The sequence below is a fragment of the Myodes glareolus genome, chromosome 19 (assembly GCF_982192425.1).
Source record: "Myodes glareolus chromosome 19, mMyoGla1.1, whole genome shotgun sequence".
Taxonomy (NCBI): domain Eukaryota; kingdom Metazoa; phylum Chordata; class Mammalia; order Rodentia; family Cricetidae; genus Myodes; species Myodes glareolus.
In genome coordinates this window covers 46,649,066-46,666,358 of record NC_142044.1, presented here as the reverse complement: position 1 = coordinate 46,666,358, position 17,293 = coordinate 46,649,066, and the positions used below count along the sequence as shown (strand labels likewise).

The 17,293-nt window shown below is 48.6% G+C and overlaps 1 protein-coding gene across 2 annotated transcripts in view; it reads left to right on the top strand.

Moving 5' to 3' along the window:
- The window catches only part of Shisal1 (shisa like 1), a 65,427-nt gene extending 52,091 nt beyond the window's left edge, over positions 1-13,336 (top strand). For both annotated transcript variants that reach the window (XM_085678514.2, XM_085678513.2), the window contains exon 5: positions 7,715-13,336. In XM_085678514.2, coding sequence (XP_085534640.1) covers position 7,715 — 1 coding nt within the window. In that variant the 3' untranslated portion in view covers positions 7,716-13,336. The remainder of the gene's footprint in view (positions 1-7,714) is intronic.
- Positions 13,337-17,293: the final 3,957 nt, after the last annotated feature.

Genomic DNA, 17,293 nt, shown 5'->3' with positions numbered 1-17,293 from the left:
GACCTGGTCCACACTGCTAGCAGCCAAGCCAGGGCCTGAATCCTTGCTGACCGCCAGAGACTCACTCAAAACAGGGAAGGGACACAAAACTGAGATGTAGGCAGGCTGGGTACAAAGGCAAACACGCACACACATGCAGGCATGCGCAAACACACACACACACACACACACACACACACACACACACACACACTTCTATAGTGAGGGGCAGAACCCCAAAGTCATAGGATGTTGTGGCACCTACATCAAGGTGACAGGCCTGCTCCTTCAGGAGGCGGTAAGGAGACTTCCTGAGGTACTTGCCCTCAGCCCACAGCCCTACCCACAGCTGTTGTCTGACTCCTGCTTCTGTTTTCTTTAAAACTTTTTAAAAGCTTCATGTGTGTGGATGCTCAGCCTAAATCTGTGTACTGCTTGCATGACTGGTTCCCGCTGAGCCCAGAAAAGCAAGTTGGATCTCCTGGAACTGGAGGTACAGACAGTTGTGAGCCTTTATGTGGGTGCTGGGAATCGAATCTGGGTCCCTCTGGGCAAGAGCAGCTGCTCTTAACCGCTGAGCCATCTCTTTAACTACTGCTTCTGAGACCCTTTCATGTCTAAGGCTCCCCTGCGTGTGCCCAGCTAGCTGAGCCTGACCATGCCTTTTGTTAGGACCCTGAGGGGACTCCCAGCAGGAAGCTCCTTGACTTAAGGGCAATCACAGTTCCCAGGAATCAGGGCAAGGGACTTTAGAGGCCTTGCCCACGTATGTCTACTCAGGTGTATGAGGGCAGCCACAGGTGGGTATGCACTCAGCTCTGCCCGCCGTTTAAAGGAGGAACTTGGCCTGCTCACGTCCTCGCCCAGCCCCACCGTGAGCAAGTCGCATCTGAATGCGCATTGCTTTCTCCATCCTTCTGCAGGAACAGCACCTCCTACTGGAGACCTGCCACCTGCTGGGCCCACATCTGCTGCCCAGGCTGCCACTGTGCCCTGGTATTGCATCTGTTCCCGCCATGCTTCTCCCAGCATCCTCGCTTTCCGCTCCCTTGTTTAAAAAAATGTACTTAAAGCTGTCCCAACTGTGGGGTTGCTGGGAGAACACCCCAGGAGATGTGTCACGGCTCCTGCCTTGGCCCGGCAGCCAGCCAGTGCTAAAAGGCTATGAGCTACCGTCATCCCAGGAACCACGTCCACACGCCTGTAGTTAGACAGGAGCCTCTCCTTCGCTTTTATTGTTCCAGACTCTCCTGGCATTTGGGAAGCTTTCTTTACTATTCAAATTGCCAGGTGCTTCATCTCATTTCAACCAGGCCGCAGACACTCCACCCGCCCCCACCCCCAGCCAGCTGCCCAGCTCCTCCTGTGCCTCCTCCCCCGCCCCTTGCATGGCTCAGCACTGCTCACCAGTGCCACTGTGCAGAATGGTGGTGTTGCCCAGTGGTTAGCAGCACAGACTGGACAACACTGATTGGACATTGGTCCTGGGCAAGTCAACTGTCCCCTCAGTGCCCAAGTCCTTAACTAGTAAATTTTGAAAATGGGTTACTGAGGATGGAGCTCCCCAGCACAGGGGACAGCACCCTGAGAAGGCCCGGCTCAGGAGTACTGACCAGCCCTAACTTGCCTCACACAGAATTTTCTAGATTCTCATGACCCTGGGATGGAGTCCAAGGACCTTCATCTAGGGTCTAAGTCTGTAGTAGCCATTGTCCCTCTCTTACCAGGCCTGCTATGGCTTTCTGGATGTCTTCAACTAGGCTGTCCCCTGCCCATCCATTCCCCAGCATCAACTAACTTCCTTCTCAGACCTCCACTGAGCTGAGGACAAGGCCAGGACCCCTTGGACCCATTTTTTTAAAATGTGACTGATGCAGCAGGTAGCCCTGCTCCAACAGTTTCTTCTAAAAAAAAAAAAAAAAAAAAAAAAACAACTAGGCCAGGCCTGGAGTGGTATCAAGTGGGCACCTGAGGCCCTAAGATATTAGTGACTTGCCCAAAATCACACAGCATTTCACAACCCAGTGCTCAATAAAACCCAGGTCCCTTCCCAATGATGTGGGATATGGGGGTAACATGTTACCGATGCCTGTGGGAGGCAGGGGAGCTTCAGTAAAGGACATCTAATGAGGGTTCTTGATGGTTGTGTAGGAGTTTCCCAGGTGAAAAGGAGAGGATGCATCTAGCATGTGGAATGTATCCTGGGATTTTCTGGAGGCCGTGAACCTGGAAGAGGTACAGTCCAGCAATAAGAGGCCCTGAGGGGTCATCAAGACTGAACCGACTGAGACTATCTCCCCTCCTCAGCCTCTGTGGGAAGGTCACAAGTGGCCACAGTAACAAGGCCCCCTTGAGTCCCTCATCTCCCATTCACACACTAACATCATCAGCATCACCATTGAGAGGCTGAGCTTCAGTGGAGGATGTGGGTAACTGAGTGCAAACACTGTCTGGCCCATTAGTTCCAGCCTCTTATTGGCTAACTCTCACATCTTGACTAACCCATATCTAATAATCAGTATGCCACCACGAGGTCGTGGCTTACCGGCATGAGTCTAGCCAGCGTCCATCTCAGGGAATCATGGCATCTGCCTGACTCTGCTTTCTTTCTCCCAGCATTCTGTTCGGTCTACTCCACCCATCTGAATTCTACCCTATCAAAAAGCCAAGGCAGTTTCTTTATTAACCAATAAAAGTAACACAAAGACAGAAGGCCCACCTACTCCAACTGAGATTGGCTAACACTTCCTGTCTGCTGTCTGCCTTTGAATCTTCCCAGACATGAGCCAGAAGACCCCTGCTTCTGTCACCTGCAGGGCTGCTCTTTCCCTCCACCATGCCCTTCTCCGCCATGATGGACTATATCCTCAAACCACCAACCCAAATAAACCTGCCATGCTCTAAACTGCTTCTGTTTAGGAATTTGGTCACTGTGGGGAACCAGGAACCCCACTCATAACAACCACTAGCAGCGGAGTAACAAAGAGTTAGTTTATTTTGGCTTTGTAAATCTGGGCAGCAAGCGACCCCATGGCAGGAATGCAAAGGACCACATCTATAACCCCAACCCAGGTCCCTCACTTTACCCTCACTGGCTGAGTAGGCAGGGGTACAGCTGTACAAACCATCTGTTGCCTACAAAGTGGGTGAATGGGTTTATCTGTTCATCCTACATCCTGTTCATTTTAAAGCTTTTGGGGTGCCTGGCTGGGTTTGGGTAACTAGGCAAGCTTGGCAGTTAGTGATTTTTTTTTTTTTTACTCTAGACAAGCAGATGTCAGTGGGTCCAGCATCTCCTGATCATCGGTAGCTGGACCTGAGATGACCCAGATGGTTCATGCTTATGTGTTACTTCTCCTAGTCACTGCAATAAGAAAAATAACATTAGCCTGTGATGATTAATCCTCGTTTGTCAACCTGACACACCCAGGAAGAGGGAAGGTCAGCTGAAGAATTGTCTCCATCAGATTAACCTTGTATCAGGTTACGTCTGAGAAGCATTTTTTTTTTATTGTTAATTTGATGTAGGAGGGCCTGGCCCACTGTGGGCGGTATCTTCCCTAGGTAGATCGGCATGGTCCTTGTAAGGAGGGTAGCAACAGGTGAGCCTGGGAGCAAGCCCTTAAGTAGTATTCTTTCATCGGTTTCTGATTCAAGCTCCTGCCTTAAGTTCCTGCCTTGCCTTCCCTCCGTGGGGGATTGTAACCTGTGAGATAGAATAAACCCTTTCCTCTCCAGGCTGGTCGTGGCCATGGTGTTTGCTTATCACCAACAGAAAATGAACTAGAACAGCACCATGTAGACAGTGCTGACGTCCTTGGGAAATGCCGAGGCTCCAGGAGGAAGGAGAAGGGGACAGGAAAATACGACCCGGGGGGTTGATAGTCAGGGACTGGAACATCCCTGGAAGCCAAGAAGAATCAGGGCAAAGGGCAGGAACATCTAGAACAGGAGACATGGCAGAGTCAACACCATTAGACCAGTGCTGGGGGAGGGAGTGGTGATTGCTGGCGACAGACTTAGCAGCATGGGGGTCTTTGGAGAACGGACTTGGACAGAAAGTACATGGGTCCTCCCTTTCCAGCTACCATCTACAGCTCCTCTCTTGTTCTTCCACCTTCTGCTGTGTTGGAATCCCCAGCTGTTCACATAGCCCATTGCTTTCCAGAGCACCAACAGCTAGATTTGTTTATGAGAGTCATCTTCGGGCTGTTTCCATTTTGATCTCTTTCTTGCTTTGCTGTGTCTTCCTTGGTTTTGTTTGCTTGTTTTTGCCCTTTCTAACTGTTTGAGCTTGGTGACCCACTTGCAGCTTCACATTTCTGAAGAGCTTATTTACGGCTATGAAGCCACCTCTTGGTGCAGCTTTAGCTGCACCACTTGGCTTTGGAAACGTTATTTTCATTTTTGGCCGATTTTAAAATTCCTGTTTTTCTTGTCTGATATTTTGTGATGTTTATTCTTCAGTCTCTTGGACTCAGGTGAGGTATTATTTTAAAGAGTTTACAAAGTAGAGTTTATTTTGGGAGTTTTTCTCTGGTGCGTGAGTTTGTGTGTAGACGTACATGTGTGTGCACACGCATGTGGAGGCTACAGGGCAACATCGTGTGTCTTCCTCAATCACTTTCCACTTCGCTGTTTGAGACAGGGTCCCTCACTGAACCTAGCTCACCAGTTTGGCTAGACTGCATGGCCAGCCAAGCCAGGAATGCGCCTACCTGCCTCCTCAATGCTGGGATAGCAGAAGCCTGCTATGGAGCCTAGCTTTCTATGTGGATGCTGGGGCTCTGAGCTCAAGTCTTCACACTTGTGAGGCGAGCGCTTTATCAGCTGAGCATCAGCCATTGTTTGTTTGTTTGTTTAGAGTCTTGATATGTAGTGCAGGCTTGCTCAAAACTTGCAGCCATCCTCTTGCCTTTCTGTCTTGAAAACTGAGATTGTAAGTGTGTACCACTTACACCTCTAACCCCTGAATTGTGGGGTTTTTTTGTTCAAATTATATTATATTATGACCAGACAATGTTTTATTTCTGCTGTTTGAAATTTAGGCCTAATTGTCAATGTGTGTGTGTGTGTGTGTGTGTGTGTGTGTGTGTGTGTGTATGAGAGAGAGAAGAGATTCCCTTATGCTGGCTGCTGGCCCCTCCATCTGTCATGGAGAGAGGGGAACTGGGCGTACCAACAATAGCTCACTCTGGCTCTTTTTCTCCTGCATCCATGGCTGTTCCTGTGGAGGAAATGGCAAAGCTGTGTTGTCTTGAGCACAGGGATTCACTAGTGTTAGGCCTCATGGTGACTGTCCCTACCATTCCACACACTGCCCTTGCTTTTCCTATTCTTTCTGTCTCTTGCCCCACCCCCATTTCACTTTAAGCCTCATGTAGCCTAGGGAACCTAGAACTCCCACTGCACCCAGTTCATCCTGTGCTGAGGATGGACCCTGGGACTGTGCCTCAGGGAAGCCCTGAACCAGGATTCCGTCCCAGTTACACCCAGCTTTGACTGTGTCTGACCCTGAGTTCCTCCTGGTATCCTGTTGCATGTATCACCATGCACGCTCTTTTGAAATGGGGTAGAGCACATGAAGCAGAACCTACCGCCTGACCCTTTTGAAGTGTAGGCTCTGGTGGCGTGAAGTGGGGGCCCTTCTGAGCTGCTTGGCCTGACGTGGAACGTATCCCCGCTAAGTGCCTTTTCTTTTTTAGCAAATTCGTATGGCTCATTAATGTCTACTGCCGCACCAGACACGCTCAGTCCCATTTCTGTCGTCCCGGTTTATGATACATTTTTTTGCGTTTATAACTTCGGTGGGGGCTGTCAATGTCCCCCATATGGCCTGGGTTTTCTTTGTTTTGCTTTCCGTGTAAAACGCCTTCTGATCACTCGGAAAGCTGTGTTTGGATGTCATGGTTACCTCCGTGATTATAATGGGATGCAATAGGCTTAATCATTTATTTCGTGATACGACGCTTATTTTTCCCCCCACAATGAACAACATTAGTCAGTGTTCAGTGCCTCGCCTTCCCCTCCTCTTGTCTCATGATCACTGCATTCTTTTGTCCCGTGCCCCTTCGCACTTCTGATTTGACTTTAGCTGCTGAGGGATTCTTCAGACCCCCAACTCTAAATGAGTCAGACCTCGTTTATCTACGCCGCCTCCTCCTCACCTCGTTCCCTCCTACGGTCTGTTATTTATACCCTCCCTGATTTCATTTCCATTCTCTTCTGTGCTTGTCAGCACCCTTGGGCTTTCTCAAACGTACTCCTGGAGAGAGCACCTTCTCCGTGCCCCCTCATGTGCCCAGACCTGTGCTCTGGTAGTCTATGTAAGCCGGCTTCACGGGGATAGTAATTCAAAAATATATCAAACAACTGGCCAGCTGGTGATGGTGCACGCCTTTAATCCCAGCACTTGGGAGGCAGAGGCAGGCGGATCTCTATGAGTTCGAGGCCAGCCTGCTGATCTCCAAGAGCTAGTTCCAGGACAGGCTCCAAAGTCACAGAGAAACCCTGTCTTGAAACACACACACACACACACACACATCAAACAAGTCTTTCTTGAAAGATGGTTCCCATGCCCAGGCTTGGTTCATTCATTCATTCAGTCATTCATTCAGCAGGTATTTATGGAGTCCTCCTGGGTGCCAGTTGCCCTTCTAGGCCCTGAAAATACAGGATAAGGAAACAGCCAATCACATCGCTCCTCTTGCAGCCTAGTAGTCTTTGGCTTCCCTAGGTCAGTCACCCCATCATGTGGTCACCCTCATCTACAAAGGCCTCTAGGAAGACAGGTATCTGGAACTGGGTAGCTGTTTTATTTATTTATTATTCAACAACTCATTCATCCCTTTATTCTGTGTGTGTCTGTGTGGGGGTGTGTACATAGCATGCGTGTGTGAGTGGTCAGAGAGCGACTTTCTTCCCTTTTACCACGTGAGTTATCATATTTGGGGTCAAGCACGTTTATCGTTGAGCCGGCTCACTGGCCCTGGGTGATTGTTCTTAGCATGGTGACCTGTGGAGCAGACATAATGCGTTTGCTCCCCCTCCCTGTTGTCCCACCTGCAGCCCGGTCCATCCACACAAGGCCCTTGGTCCTCAAGCCTCCCTTACATCCTTCTACTTACCCATCAGTCTCCCAGCCCATCTCTGGTCCAGGAATGTCTTGAGTTCCTTTTCGTGACTTCATCTGGTCTGAAGCCATGGAGACCTGTCCAAGAGGCATAATGTGTGCGTCCAAGAGGCATAATGGGTTTTGTTATTCATGTGGAAGGCATCCTTATCTGTTTTGAATAGTTGTCAGCTCATTACACAAGGATGCGATATACATTTTCATCCAAATCAGAGTACTCTAGAAGGCTAAAGACTAACAGCATGAACGTAAAATAATTATGTTCAATGACAGGTGTTCACTGGAACTGTCTCAAGCCAGGGTGTACAGTCAAGCTGGGGGAGATGAGTCTCATTGGGTCTTATCAATTGATATGATGGCTTAAAGAGTGGAACTATATTTACTTTTGTAATCTCTGTCCTGATAAGCAGCCTGTTGACTCTGTTAGATTTTCCAGATAAATTATGTGCAGTTAATTGTCATTTGGGTTTTTGTATTCAAGCCCTGGCACTCTGTACGTTTTTCTTGTCTTATTGCATGGGCCAGGACCTCTAGTACAATGTCACGTGTTCTTGGCTTCTCGTCACCCTAATGCTTGATACTTCTTTCTTCCACTCCCTCCAGAAAACCCTTTTGCTGTGCCTCAGGATGGAGGAGGTTAGACCCAGAGCTCCTGGTGCAGCCTCCAAGAACAGCTTCAACCAAGACACCAGGGAGAGCCGGGGCAGTGGCGTGGTAACAGAAGAGGAAAGACCACCTGTGCCCAGACCCCCCTTCCGAGGACTTCTGAGATTAGGAGCAAACTCAGGGTCCGGGGACAGACAGGGTACAGGAAAGGGGCTCTGAGCCACCTGTCTGCAAGCAATAGTTCTCTTTTGGGCTGGTGGCTTCTGAGAAGAGACTCGGTGTGGACTGAGAGGAACAACACTTAGCTGCCCTGGCTGGCCCCAGCCAGAAGAATTTGTGGCCGTGAGTTGTACCATGGTCCAAACACTGACGTTCCCCCTTCCTCCACTCCCCCCAATAGTGGCCCCCTTAGGCCTATCCGTGTCGGAATATTGACTGTGAGTGTGTGCGCGCACGTGTGTGTGATCAGGGTTCTTTCTATATGTTCATTCAGCTAGTGTTTAATTGAGCCCCGTCGCCACTGGCTGTAGTTTCTCTGATGGGCACAGGTCACCGTGTGGCTGAAGAGTCTTGCCCATGCCCTTGTCTGAGGCTCAGGCCTTGCCGTGGTCAGCAGCTGTGAGCTGGGGGAGGGGACAGGCACAGGGCCCAGCCTTCCTGTGCCATAGGCAGTGGGGATTGGAGCTTACCAGTGAGGATAGATTCTGGTGGGATCTGTTCCCACAGCAGCAGTAGTAAGGAAATATATCAGCTGGCTTTGGGCAGCCTGGGTTTGGATGTGTTGTGTGAACCATCACAGTTCCTAGGAGGTGGGCGTGTAACACCTCTGGAAATCATGTAGCCTGGGGAAGGGTGCCACCGTCATATGGGCCAGCTCCACAGTTTGGCCCCCGGGTGACAGGAACCCAAGTCCAGGTTTTGATTCCCGGGGTGTAACAGGCCCCATAACCCAGGTCCCCCACGGCGGTCATCGGAGTCCACGCCTGACATTTTCACAGGAGTGCAGCACACCCACCACCCAGGTCCTTCACCGTCACTGCCTGAGCCTCGCTCACAAGCTCACACTAGCCACACGCCTGCCATGCACCAGGCCAGGCAATGGTAAGATGCAGGGGTGAAGAATGCCGGGCTCTGCCCTGGGGTGCTGCACGTTGAAGGGAGAAAAAACACACAGGCGGGGTGAAGGCTCCTAAGGAAACCCAGAGCAGAGGGTTCTATGAGTCTGTCTTCTTAAAATGGGGGTTTTCCGAGTGAGTCTGGATACCCGTAACATCTGCCCACGGAGTTCATCATCACCGCCTCCAACCCACTGCCCTCGGGCACACAGAAGGAAAGACATCCCCCTGAAGTGACCCTGGAACTCTCCAGAGGCCACATTGTCAATGTAGACATGGCCACCCCACCCCTATCAATGAGGTCAAAGTGTCCCTGCCTTCAGCCCCATCACCCAATCTACTTGAAGCTGAACCCTCACTTTACCAGTGATAGCCCCACAGGGGCTGGCCACCTGCCCGCCACACACTGTAGGGGATAGCAAGGGGTAGCAAGGAAGGAAGAGCCAGTGTGGAGGTGCCCATGGGGACCACATTGTGGAGACTGTGGGCGGAGGTTTGGATGGTCGGGGATATTTAAGCCTGGGTCCAAATGACATGCAAGACCAGCAACGGATCTAGAGAAGAGGAGCCAAAGAGGGGGCCATGAGAGCCACATGCCTGTCAGGTTCCTAGACGCAAACAAGCTAGGGTGGCCAGGACAGAGGTCAAGAGATGGTAACATATGTAGATTTCCATGGTTACCATAGTGATGTGTGCACACAGCACTTCTCCAGTGATAGTATTGTGTGTTGGAGCACAAAGCTCTTTCCGCTCCGGCTGGCTATTCATCATCTCAGCCCCACACGAGGGAGAGATGGTCCCATTTGTGGAGATGGAAGCAGTCACTCTGTCGACTCTAGAGGCCTACTGGGTCAAAGGCCTCTTTCTCTTCACCCAGCCTGTTTCCCTGAGATGCACTGCTATGCCCCACACATAGCCTGGAAAGATAATGCTTGGCATTTGATTAAAGATGGGCATGGACCCTCCCCCACATGCTGAAGTATCCTAGGGAGCAGAGCAACCATTACTCTAAGGGTTAGCAGTGGGCCAGCTGGACCAGCCCATACCTACAGGCCCCCTGCAGGAAAGGGAATCCTTCCCCAAGCTGCACAGATCCTGATGTCACCTGAAAAAAGAGATCACAGGCAAGGCCTGGGGCTCTCCTGCCTCAGTTTCCCCAGTAGTAACAGGAAGGAATCAGACCGGATGTTGAGGGGACTTCTGGCTTTGGGTGGCTCGGAGAAACACTCTGGCAGTTGCTCGCACAGGGCTCAGGGCTACTAAACATCCTTCCTCAGACACAAGAGGTCATGGCCATGCAGATAGTAGGGTACTGGGTGGCAATGGGGTTCTCCATCAAGAGTCTCTTAGGGAATAGCTGAAGGTCCCCACAAAGATTCTGGTTGATGGTCTGAATCTCTCATCTATGAGGGCCTACCTTGCTCATAGATGTGTCTGGGGCTAAGAGTCTAGACTGTCCAGGACACAGGAATACACCGATTGCCAGAGGTCAGCATAGGCTTCGACTTTGCAGCCCTGGGCACCCTGCTCCTTCCCAGCTAGGTGACACTGGCTCACCCAGCTAGTCTCTCCAAGCCTCCTTTCCTCACTTGGAAAACCGGGGTTACAGGGCAGGGTCTTACCCCATGCCGCTTCACAAAGCTACTGAACGCAAGAGCTGTGTCCATGCGGATGTGAGCACTGGGGTGGGAGGCAGGGCCCCAGATGGCCACGATGAGAATCTGTCCCCTGCCCATGGTATCTGTGGCTGGCAAATGTGTCAGTCAGTAGCCTGTCCTGAACAGACACAGAGTGGAGACAAGTTCCTGAATATTTATTGAGCTGTCTCTGCCTCCTCCAGTTCCTGTGTCCCCTGCCCCCGCCTTTTTTCTGTAAGCCTCAGGCCACAGTACACTCCTGTAGCAACAAGTAGCCACAGGAAGCAGAGAAGCTGGTGACACCATGTGCTCAAGGAGGGCCATGGGACATCTTGTGTCTGTCTGACCTTTTCTCACTGGGAGCTGTATGTCCTTAGTAAGCAGTTTTATGCCCTGTCATCTGCCTTCTGGGACCTCCATTCAGAGCTCCTCCCTGGCTGACTGTAGTCACCAGGGAAATGTCTTTCTCCTCCATTGTGGGAGTGGCCAAGCATCTGATGGTGACTGTCACCAGTGTGCAACAGCACTTCATCCAAACAGGAGTGCATGCACACACACACATACACACGCACACATACACACGCACACACACACACACAAATGTGCATACCCATGAGCACACACGTTTACACAATATGTATGCATGCATTCATACACATAAACATAACTTGTGCATGTTCATGTGTTCACACATACACACGCACATTCACATCTGTACAAATATGCATATTTCCATATGTACACATGTATGCTCAGACGTATGAGTGTAATTTACACATGTTTACATGCTCAGTAATAAACACCTGTGAACACATACACACTATAGATGAGAATATAGACTTCCATGTATGCATATCCACCCATGTATGCCACGTGCACATATTCACACGTGTTCACAAATACACTCACATATATACATATATACCTACATATGAACCAATACATACATGCACACACATGATGTTGATCTAGTTCCTTGAAAACACTGATACAAACAGTGATGTGTTCTGCTGTGTGCCCAGGGCAGGGCCACTTCCTAGATCATCCAAAAAACCCATCAGGCATCTTTAGCCCCAAAGTGGAAAGAAGGGTTTGAGGTACCAGGAATACAAGCCAGGGATGGTGGTTGAGGTGACCTTCAGTCAAGAGCTGGTTCTCACTCGTCCTGTTTAGTGCCCCTCCCCAGGTCCTTACAAATAGCAGGATATGATGTGGCTATGCCCTGTGTTGACTGCCACCAGCCCCCACTCCTGTCCACACCAGGACAAGCCCCACTTGGCATTCCAGCCATTGTCCTCTGAACAACTCCTTACAGCTGGTCCCCAGCTCTGCAAGAGCTTGTGAGAGGATCCAGAGCCTCAGGCTTCCAGACATTTCTTATTGGCTTGTTTAATTTTTCCATCTGGCTGCTTGGTTCCCACTAACAGGAATTGCTTGGGAGGTAAACATGAGATTCCCCAGGCATCTGGGCACAGGTGACTATCTGAGTGGCCTCCCGGGCATTTCTTGTGTGTGTGAAGGGCAGGGAGCCAGCACAGCTTCTGCCAGGGAGCTCTGCCGGGGCAGCAGCGGCCTCAGACTGAGTCACACAGCTCACCATGTGGGTGCCAACGTCTGCCTTGTCAGAGGACCAGGAAGAGATGATGTCACAGGGCAAAAGTGGTGCCCCGAACCCTCTAGAAAACAAGCTTTTATGTCTACTGTGTGTCGGGTGCCATCATGGTTTCCTATCCCTTCTGTAGCCTCAACAATGTGCCTGCGTTTTGTGGGCTGTGGTTGGGAAGATTGGCAGCTGGGGCCATCAGCATAAGGACTTGTACCACCCACGCACTGCACAAATCCTCAGCTGTTCGGCGGACACTTGCTGAGTAGCCCCTGCCACTCTCTGTCGCCAGTGTCCACCGGAAGTCCCTCCTGTGTCTAGACGGGTTCCGTCAGAGAACATGGAGTGTCCCCGTGAGAGGCTGGGGTCCACCGCTACGGACCTGACTCGCCGTGCCTAACAGAAACACTCCTATTTGCAAAATAAACACGGGACGTTTATCTATCCCTCCCACAAAAGTGACCTTGGAGGTGGCATTGCCTGTCCTGCCCCACCCTGTTTTCAGTCCAAATTCCTGCCTGGTAGTCGGTGCTAGAAATGCTTGGTGAGTGAGTGGGTTTAACCATTAGTCAGTCACTCAGTGGTTAACACTCCTATCTTTATGTCAAAACTCTGACCCGTTTACCCTTGACAAACTCACACCACCCTCCAAAACATACAGAGTTCCCTTGTCAGCGTTAACCTTAATCATGGGACCAGCAGCTGGAGTCACGGGGCCACCACGGCCTCCCATTTGGTCACAGCCTGTACTTGACTAGGGTTGACTCTCTGGCTTGTGTCTCAGTTTCTCACACCCAGTCTCTTTCTGTTACTCCCCATAGTCTGTGTTCAAGCGAGGGGGCTATGTCCCCCATCTCATATCCACAGGTGAGCGTGTGGGCAACGTGCAATAACCAACAAAGCTGCAGGGGGAGAGCCCGGCCACCCTAGAGGGGCAAGGGACCTCCCTACAAAGGACTTGTTTCTCCCTGGGTCAGTGGGACAAAGCCAGGTAGGCGGGGTGGGGCAGGAAGGCATCTCTATGCTAGAAGCTCCAGGCTCATGTTGAGAAGGCATGGGGGAGCCTCTCTCAGAGCCCATGACCGGGAAAACCAAAATAAGAATGAAAAGCAAAAACCTGATATCAGATAATTGTCCCCCTTCCGAATTTGATGTATTAGCGGCGTGTTTACACCGATGCTGTCTCGCTGCGTTTGTCTTTCTATATAGTGGTTTTTATAATGACGTCCTTAGTTTTAATAAAGGAGAAGTCAAGTTAACTGTTCTGGTTGAAGTTGGTTTTGATGTTTCGAACACACACTGGGAACCGGAGCAGTGTAATTTGCTGTGGGCTGAGGGGGAAAGAGGAACAGAATCTGGGGACTCAGCAGAGGGGTAGAGGGCGGGGTCACAGGTCCACCCAGAAGACCTCAAGGTCTGCTCGAGGTCCGGAAGAGAAAACAGGGCCAGGCAGACCCTGTTCTGAGTGGGTCGCATGGTGAGGGCGATAAGGTTTGGGAGGCTGGGTGTGGCTGTCCTGCTGCTCTGAGTACTGGAGTAGCCGCATATGGTGCTATAAGGTTGGGTCCCTATCACTACACCTGTGTCCAAACCCACAGGATACAGGGCAGGGAGTGCACGGAGCCTCTGGAAAACCCAGAAGCCTAGTGATGATGACCCGTGAACGTGGGTCCACTGACCGTGGGGTGAGCAAGGGTCACTCACCGTGGGTGAACATGGCTCCAGCAGAATGTTGAAATTGGAGACGCTAGGAGTGTTGGGGGAGGGGCAACTGGTGGTGTTAGGAACCTGAAGCTGCTCTTACAAAAACGTTGTTCAGAAAATCAAAAGCAAATGACTCCAGAAACACGGCAAAATGCCTGCACCCATCTGTGCTGCTCAGGGTAGTATTGAGGGCTGGAGCCAGCGTGAGAAGGTAGGAAAGGAAGAAAAATATCCCCCTTGCACACGACATAGAATATTCTAAAGAATTTACAGCGATTCAGAAGCATGAGTTTAAAAAGCTGCAGAACACCAGATGAGAAGCCATTAACCTATTGATTTCTACCTACTAATATCAAAAATAAGAACAGGAATGTTTAAAATGCTGCAACAGCCACAAGCCCCTCCACCCCAAATTAAATACTTAGATGCAGATATAAAAATATCATGCATGACTTAACCCCCCCCCCAAACAAACAAAAAAACACCGAAAGAAATTCTAAACCAAAGATAGGCATACCTTGATCATGGATTGAAAGACCCAGCATGATAAAAATATCAATTATTCCTGCAGAAAGCTCTGCTCTGTGACAGGTCCCGTTACAAAGAAGAAAAGACAAGCCCTATATAGATGGGAGGAAAAAAATTGCAGCCACAAAGGCAACAAATAACAGCAGCCAAAACACATAAAGGAAACTCAGAGCAAAACAAGAAAGCATCACATTAGGGTTGGGGTGTATCTCGGTTTGGAGAATGCTCATCTAGCACATACAAAGCCCCGTGTTCAGTCCCCAGTACCACGTAAATGGCGTGTGGTGAAGCATGGCTTGTAATCTCAGCATTTGGGAGGCGGAGGCAGGAGGATGAGATGATCAACAGCATCCTCAGTTACACAGCAAGGTGGAGGTAGCTTGAGATTTGTTAGACCCTGTCTCAAAGAAGGAGAAGCGGGAGGGAGAGAGGAAATGGGGAGAAGAGATGAGAAAATGATTAGGAAAAAAATCAAACTAGACATGAGGAGATATTCACTCCAGAGAGCCCAGAAGGCAAATGATTCTGGGGGAGGCCAATTAACCTATTTTTATTTTATTGGCTGCATTTTTAGCCTTATACCTAAAAAACTGACTTAATTCAAGTCTGTGAAGATTTCTCTCAGCTTGACAATTTAGCTTCTTCACACAAGCCTTTGGTCCATCCTGAATTAATCTTGCATATGGTGAAGTTTAGGGCTTTTGCATGTGAATATCCAGTAGTCCCAGTGCCATGAGAAATTGTGCTGTGTCAAAAGTCGACTCATTATAAATGTGAGGTTTATTTCTGAACTCTAAATTCTATCCCAATGACTAATACATCTCCTAGTGCCAAGAACACACTGTCCTGGTTAGCATGGCTCAGCAGACATCTGAGCCCTCTCTGTTCTGTTCCATACTGTTCGAGCTGTTCTGGTTCCTTGTGGAATTTGTGAATTGTAGGATGAAGCCATCTGGGTGCCAAGAGGGACTCTATTGTGTCTGCAGATCAGCCTGGAGAACATGGCCATCTAAACACCACCACCTCTTCCCGTCCATGAACATGGGATGTTTTCTCATTTGCCTGAATCTTACTCCATTTCCACGTTCAGAGCCCAAGCCTTGTCTCTGTGATGCTAATCTTGGTTGTCAAGTTGACACACCTGGGAAGAGGGACCTTCAGTAGAAGAATTGCCTCCGTCAGCCTGGCCTGTGGGTGTGTCCATGGGGGATTGCCTGGACTGCTGGTTCGCATTGGAGGGCTCAGCCCACTGTGGGTGAGATCATCCCTAGGCAGGTGGTCCCGGGTTGTGTAAGAAATGTAACTGAATATGAACGAGAGAGCGAGGCAATAAGCAGTGTTCCTCCGTGGTTTCCATTCCAGGTTCCTGCCTTGAGTTCCAGTCCTGACTTCCCTCAGTGATGGGCTGGGACCTACAATGGTAAAGGGAAGGGGAACAAAACAAAACCTTCCACCCAGCATTGATTTTGGTAGTGATGCTTATCACAGCAACTAAATGAGACAAGGACACCCTTCTGCTAAATACGGACCTGTAAGACCTCCTAACAGAGAAATTCAAATGAAAACTGCAACACGACGTCACAAAACCCCCAATAGAACAGCCATGTCAAGAACTGCAGCAAACTGGTGGCCACACAGAGAAGTGGGTGACATCCATATCTCAGGGGGTGGCAAAGCCACTCTGGAAATAATTATCAGTTTCTTTTTAAGGTGGGGGAGGAGGGGAGTGTGCTCAGTAGTTAAGAGCACTGGCTGCTCTTCCAGAAGACCTGAGTTCCCAGTTGCCACAATACCCTCATAGGTGCCTGTAAATCCAGCTCCAGGGAGTATGGTGCCCTCTTCTGGCCTCCACAGACACTGCACTCTAGTGCATCTCTCTCTCTTTCTCTCTCTCTCTCTCTCTCTCTCTCTCTCTCTCTCTCACACACACACACACACACACACACACACACACACTTGCATGTAATTAAAAAGGAGATCAGTCTTTAAGAACTGAACATGAAGCTAGTCCATAGCCCAGAAGTCACTCTCCAGGCATCTGCTCCAGATGATTCAAAACTAAAATCCACATGAAAACCTGCACTGTTCACTCCACCTCCACTCATAAGGGCATCAGACTGGAAACAGATTTTCTTCTCCAGGTCAGTGACTAAAAAACTGTGATACGTCCACCCCACAGAATACTAGATAGCGATAAAAAATGATATATACATACTAGATAGCGATAAAAAATGATATATACAGGAATCTGAAAATTATTTTTCCGAGGGGGAACGTTATATACTGTAACATACTCTATATTATATAGAGGCCATATGTTGTAATATACTGCATATTGTATATGTGTTACATACTGTAATATACTATATATTATATAGAAGTTATATGCTATAATACACTGTATATTATATAGAAGCTACATACTGTAATATACTGTATATTATATAAATATATTAATTTTTTACATTTGTAAAATATTTGTAAAATATTACATATTGTAATATATTGTATATTATGTAGAGGTTATATACACTAGTACACTGTATATTATAGAGAAATTACATACTCTAATATACTGTATATTATATAGAGGTTATATACTCAAATATGCTATACATTATAGAAAAGTTATATACTCTAATATACTGCATACCATAGAGAATTTATATACTCTAATATACTGCATATTATATGGAAGTTATATACTGTGAAATACTATATATTATATAGAAGTTATGTACTGTAATATGCTGTATTTATATAGAAGTTATATACTATAATATATTGTATATTATATAGAAGTTATATACTGTAATATATTATAAAGAAGTTATATACTGTAATCTATTATATTTTATATAGAAGTTGTATACTCTAATATACTGTATATTATATAGAAGTTATGTACTGTAATATTCTGTATATTATATAGAAGTTATATACTGCAATATACTATAGATTATAGAGAAGTTATATACTGTATTTTATA